Source organism: Tupaia chinensis, unplaced genomic scaffold, assembly GCF_000334495.1.
Source record: "Tupaia chinensis unplaced genomic scaffold, TupChi_1.0 Scaffold000627_1, whole genome shotgun sequence".
In the NCBI taxonomy this organism is placed as follows: Eukaryota; Metazoa; Chordata; class Mammalia; order Scandentia; family Tupaiidae; genus Tupaia; species Tupaia belangeri.
Genome location: NW_006160147.1, coordinates 2,754,494 through 2,760,690, shown reverse-complemented (window position 1 = coordinate 2,760,690; position 6,197 = coordinate 2,754,494). Strand labels below are relative to the sequence as shown.

General features: G+C 55.4%; 1 protein-coding gene across 1 annotated transcript in view; it reads left to right on the top strand.

The window, feature by feature from the left end:
• Positions 1–6,197, top strand: part of PIK3C2B (phosphatidylinositol-4-phosphate 3-kinase catalytic subunit type 2 beta) — a 106,040-nt gene that overhangs the window by 49,199 nt on the left and 50,644 nt on the right. Inside the window, exons 4-7 of the mRNA XM_027776046.1 lie at positions 1–806; positions 4,267–4,367; positions 5,202–5,356; positions 5,669–5,789. The exon at positions 1–806 is cut by the window's left edge and continues 254 nt beyond it. Coding sequence (XP_027631847.1) covers positions 1–806; positions 4,267–4,367; positions 5,202–5,356; positions 5,669–5,789 — 1,183 coding nt within the window. The remainder of the gene's footprint in view (positions 807–4,266; positions 4,368–5,201; positions 5,357–5,668; positions 5,790–6,197) is intronic.

Sequence of the window (6,197 nt, the reverse complement as noted above, 5' to 3'; positions counted from 1 at the left end):
ACGACAAGGAGAGCAGAAATAAGCCGAGCACAGCCCCCTCTCTCATCAGCTGGGACGAGCCTGTCTTGGACTTCTACAGCAAGCCCGCAGAAAGGCGGACTGACCTCAAGCTCTTACGCGGTCTCTCTGGCTCTGATCCTACCCTCAATTACAACTCGCTCTCCCCACAGGAAGGGCTGCCTAACCACTCTACCTCCCAGGGCCCCCAGGCTGGCCCAGATCCCTGGCCCAAAGGCTCCCTGCCTGGAGACTATCTCTACATTTTTGATGGTTCAGATGGGGGGCTCCCTTTATCCCCAGGACCAGGGGACGTAGATGGCTCTTGCAAGAAGCTGTCCCCACCTCCTCTCCCTCCCCGAGTCTCTATATGGGATACCCCTCCCCTGCCTCCCAGAAAGGGGTCTCCTTCATCCTCCAAGATCTCCCAGCCCAATGATATCAACACTTTTTCTTTGGTTGAACAACCACCAGGCAAATTGCCCGGGCATCAGATCCTAGAAGAAGAAGAATTGCCAGGAGGTGGTGGTCAGGGGCGCCTGCTGGGGTCTGTGGACTATGATGGAATCAACGATGCAATTACAAGGCTCAACTTGAAGTCAACCTACGATGCGGAGATACTGCAGGACGCCACCAGGGGCTGGAAGGAGGGCCGTGCACCCCTGGACTTTGGCAAGGACACCCCAGGCAAACCCGTGGCCCGGAGCAAGACAATGCCCCCTCAGGTGCCCCCTCGCACCTATACCCCTCGCTATGCCAACCGAAAGAACACAACGCCTGGCAAGAACCGCCGGATTTCTGCTGCACCGGTGAGGAACTTTCTGTGTTTCTTCTGCTCCCTCTTCCCCTTGCTGTTCAGAAACAAAGACCGGTCCCTCTTTCTTTGCTGTTCCAAATCCAAATCTGCTGAATACTCTCCTCCCCTTTACATCTGCCGATGGAGATTCTGGGCCTTGGTGGGGAACAGGTGGGCTTGATGGGGAATGCGGGTAAGGGACATTAGAGACAGGGCTGCTTTTCAGGGCCACACTTCCTGTATCTTGACCCGTGTGGCCCTTTGGAGGACAGGTGTTTTGGAGTCCTGGTTGTATGGGATGACTAGGACTCAGGACATTTGCCCTTGGCTCTGGCTGGATGGCCTTGTGGGTTTGAATGAGTTGCCTCTGCTCTGAGTCCCTGTGCTGCCAAAAATGCTGTGTGCCAATGAAGATCATTCATAACATCAACCACTTGTTTCATGTTCACTGAATGCCCGACCCTGGGCCAGACCCCACAGCAACGCTGCCCGAGAGTATGGAGCCCCATGTCTGTATGGACACGCAGAGCTAGCGTGCCCTGTCTCTACTTCCCGAGCCCTCTCTTCTCTCAGGCTCCCTCCCTCTTCCTCTGTCTATTTCTCGCTCTGTAATTTTTTCTTTTATTTATGAAAGAAAAGGAGAATGAGAAAGAAAGGGAGAAAATAACAGGGTTTTTTTTTTTTTTTTTGAGAGGTTTTCACTATAGGGCGCGTGCGCTCGCCAGACAGACAGAGAGAGACATAGAGACAGAAAGCGAGAAATCACCCCCCAGAGGGGATGGTCACGCCGCCATCCCTTCTCCTCCATTCTCCTCTCGGGATCTTGGGCACGCACGCACACGCGCCCGGCATGAGTTTTAAGTATTTTTGACAGGATCTGGTTGTCATGCTTCTCCTGCCCAGCCTCCCCATTCCTCAGGATTACAGGCTCATCAGGCACGTTTAGGTGGGCCTGGGAATGGCACCTGGGTCTCTCGTGCGGTCCATCCTCCCAAGCACTGGTGCTATCTGTACACCACGGAGGCTGGGCCTCTCTGTTTTTCATTGTGGTGAAGTATACATAACATAAAACATACCCATCTTGACCATTTTTAAGTGTGAGGCATTAACTACATTCACACCATTGTGCAACCTTCACCGCTCCCCACCTGCACCCACTCATTTTTCACAGGGCGAACATTTAGGAACAATATGCAGGATGATGGTAATAATTTTACTTTCAGCGGTACGTAGTGTAAAATAGCCAAGTAGCTGCCTGGAAGCCCCCAGTGGGTTCCAGGGCAGCTTTGGTCTGTGTCTGGTATAGAGGATATTGGCACATTTCCCGGGGTGGGGGGAGGTTGCTTTGCAGTTCACCCTCGGCCCCTGGGAGCTCTGGTCCCAAGGAGTCGCGAGGATCCCATGACCGACGACTTCTGCAGCAGCTTAGCCTTCCAACTATTCCATCCCTGGGTGTTTCCTCCTCATTCATTGTCTAAGGGGCGCTGGTGTTTTCCCACCTTGCATCCAGCCTTTGGGATCCTTCCCAACTCTGAAGCGTTCACAGTCCTTCCTTCCTCTGCTTCTGCTAAGAGAGTCCCCCCAAAAGCAGAATCGGCTCCTGGGGCAAGCCACAGTTCTGGTGCTCAGGGCTTTTTAAAGGCCTTGCTCTGAGAGGTGGGGCTGCTCCCGCTATTTATAGGGCCTGGGAGAGTCCTGTTCCAGCCCTGAGCTCTTTGCAGAGCTGGGTCTGCTCACTGAGTCAGGCCACCCGGGTAGGTGGTCCTTCTGTCGCTCCCCTGCCCTCCTTCCTGCCTCCCCCATTTCCTCCCCTTCCCCATCCCCATGTGTCATCAGAGTTCTGAGGAGAAGCTCTGTCCAGAGTCTCCTTGAAGAAGCGAGGGCAAAGCAAGCCGCTCTTGCCAGCTCTCCAAGGGGAATGCGGCCTTGGTCCTCCCCACCTCGGCTTGGTGCTGGGGCTCAGCCCACTGGGCGGGGTGGCCCCTTGGGCCCTCGGCCTGTACCACCACCCCGCCTTCGCCGGACTTCCAGCCGGAGGGACCCTCTTTATCCCAAGCCTGCTGAGCCAGCTCTGGAAATGGCTGGCTCCAAATGCCAGCCTGGTACCCCCGCTGCCAGCCTCTGCCCGGCAGACTCCCCCAGCCAGCATCGGGCGATGCCACCAGGGCCTGCCAGCCGGGCAAACGTAAGTGGCTTTTGTTTTTTTACGGTGCCAGTGAGTGGCACTGAAAGGGCATGAAAGTGGCCCTCAGTAGCCACTCTGTTCTCTCCCTCTCTTGCCTTCTCCCTCCCCCTTTTCTCTCTTTCTCTCTCTCTTTTCCTCTCTTCCTTTTGTAGATTAATTGCTGACAGTGGTACTATTGTTCTGACTGGGACACAGGCACAAACTTGGCAAAGCCTAGGCCTCACATGCCAACTGCCCCCTCTTACACTGCCCCCGCCCCCCACGCACCCAGAGGAACAAGTCTAGTAAGAAAGGGTCACCCAGAGAAAATGGCCTGGCTATTCTAACCATGGGCTTTGTGGCTGGCCTATGCCCCAAGGGCCAGGAAGGACCTGGGACCAGCCAGTGGGGAAGCTGAGGTGAGGCTTTGCAATGTGCACAGACCCAGTGCTGGGCTCTTCCGGAAGCAGCTGTGAGCCAGCTGCCTTTACCGGATGTAGGCCAGGACTCTCTGAGCTGAAGCTGCGTTCCTCTGTGTGGCCCCCCGGCTGCCTGGGCCATGTCAAGCAGATACCTGTCACGCACCAGCTCCCTGCTTCCTTCCTCCTCCCCAGGGCTGGGCTGCAGGCCTCATCTGAGGGCTTCCTCAGGGCCCCTCTTAGGGGCTGAAAACAGCTCTGAGAGAGGAGACAGTTTGGGGCCTCGTCTGAGAACCTCAGCACCACGCGTGTTCTGGCAGGAAGTGGCAGCACATAGGCTCCCTGACATTGCAGCTGTGCAGAGCCAGCAGACACAGGAGCCAGCCCGAGCCAGGTCCTCTCCTGCCCAGCTGCTTTGATGCTTTCTTCCTCAAATTGTCACCGAGAGGGCACATGTGCCTGAGTCATCTTCCAGCTGAGGGCTCTCCATCTCCCTTCGCTCTGGGTCCCTGGCTTGTGGTGGATGCTGAAGTTTTGCTCAGGGCCCAACTTCCCCAGAGACCTTTCAGCAGCCACCTGCTCGGACCCCTGCCACATCCCTGGGCACACCCCAGAAAGCCCTTGCTGGCTAAGCACTGCCTAGCTGGTCCAGCTGGGCTTATCAGACTCCATCCCTCCATGGAAGGGATTTGGCCACACTCTTGTGGCCAGGGTTCTGTACTCGGCCAAAGCACGTGGCCCTGGTCTGTAGGACGGCCGATCAGTGTGTGTCTGGATGGCCACGTTTCTTCGTGCACCCTCTGAATATTGGGTGACTAAGGTCTTACACCTGGAGTGGCAGAGTGCAGACCTGCCCTGAAGGAAGGCACTAAGTTACTCTTCTCTTAAAGGTGGGCTCCAGACCCCACACCGGCACCAACGTCCACGAGTTGTTTGAGGTCTCAGAGGAGAGAGATGAGGAAGTTGCTGCATTTTGTCACATGCTGGATGTGTAAGAGTTAAAGAGTGGGACAGGGGCGGGGTTGGGAGGGCTGGGAGGGTTGGGGGAGGGAGCAGAATCAACCTCAGCTGTAGCTGTGGGCTGTTTCCCACAATAGGTGTCTGTGGGTTTTTTGAAATCTTCTAAATTTCACATTTTTCTTTCCTTTTTTAAGAATTGTTTTGCCTGAGGGCATGTGCACTTATTGTGGGGTAGGGGTGGGGTGGAGAGAAAGCGAGAAAGCAGCCCCCCATGGGGCATGGTCATACTGCCATCCCTTCTCCATCTCTCCCTCCTTTTGGGATTTTCGACACACATGCACATGCACTTCATGTGTTTTTCAAGCCAATGGGGCCAAGACAAACGTCTCGGTTGGCCACGTGAGAGCTAGCCACCTTAACCACCATACCACGGCCTGGCCTAAATGTCACATTTTAAATAAGACTTCTGAAACCTTGATCTCACAGTCAGATTAGCCTCCACAGTTTAGGTCCTGGCTGTCAGTGGCCTTTAGGAACAATTGCACCCCAAGTGGAAATAAAAGTTACCTGGACTTAAAAGAGAAAGGAAATTAATTCATAAAAATGTCCTGTTTAACTTAGCACGGGGAGTTTTGCAATTTTAATACTATCTCTACTGTTCAACTGTGGGGACATTTTTGCAACTATAGCAGATGCTTCCAGAACAAGCTTTCCCAGAACTGCTATCCCACTGTCGTGCTGCTGTTCTGTCCACCTGAGGCCTGGCTGAGTAGAGACAGAAGGACTCTGGGCCTCGGGATGGCCTCTCCCCAACCACTCTCTTCTGAAGGCTCAGCGAAGTCTTTCTCCCTCTCCTCCTGCACAGCCTTCGATCTGGGTCTGACATCCAAGACTACTCCCTCACTGGATATGTCTGGAGCACTGTCACCCGCAGCCCAGAGCACCTTGGGGATGAGGTCAACCTGAAGGTGACCGTGTTGTGTGACAGCTTACGGGAGCCACTTACTTTTACCTGCAACTGTGAGTTCATGGGGGAGAGCCTGGGCGTGTCCCTTAGGTGGAGTGGGAATGATGGTATTTCAGATTGTGACACTCTTTGGCCTCAAATCTCCACTTACCTTGTGACCCAGATGAAGGCCACTGGGGAAGCCCCAGTGGGGACTGGCTCTAGGTCCACAGCGACTCTCCCCAACTCCAGACTGTTTGTTGGCTCTATCAGGCTGGTGCTGGTTCTGGAGACCTGTTAGCTGGGGAGGAGGGCTTAGGGCAGGGGAGCTGAGCCTGCCTGCCCCAGAGCCCACCACCTGGTTTCTCACTCCCCACTCCATATAGGTTCCTCCACTGTGGACTTGCTCATCTACCAGACCCTGTGCTACACCCACGATGAGCTGAGGGAGGTGGACGTGGGCGACTTCGTGCTGAAGCCCTGTGGGCTGGAGGAGTTCCTGCAGAAGTGAGTGACTCGTGGGGGTGCACCTGCCTTCTGGGTAGTGGGATTGTAAGCGGCTTCCGAGGGGTGTTGCTGGGCTGCAGGCTGGCAGCTTCACCCCAGTCCCACAGTCAGGACTTTCTGGGCACTCTCTGGGCCACGTCACACTTTCTCCAGGAGCTCCGGCTTCCAGCAGTGTTGGCTGCCTTCCTGAGCCAAATCTGCTGTGGAAGGAGCTTGGCTTTGGGAGGAGCAAAGGCTGCATCCTATCTGCTTGCAGATTTCTGCTCTGGAGAAATGCGGCCGTTGGGGATGGGGTGGGGGGCACTGTGTGGGGCAGTGGCTCCTGTTCTAGGTCACAGGTGGCATCTTTACAGGTGGGGCAGAGAAGAATGCTGTAGGCGTGCCCCTGTGGCACGGAGGGGAGAGGGG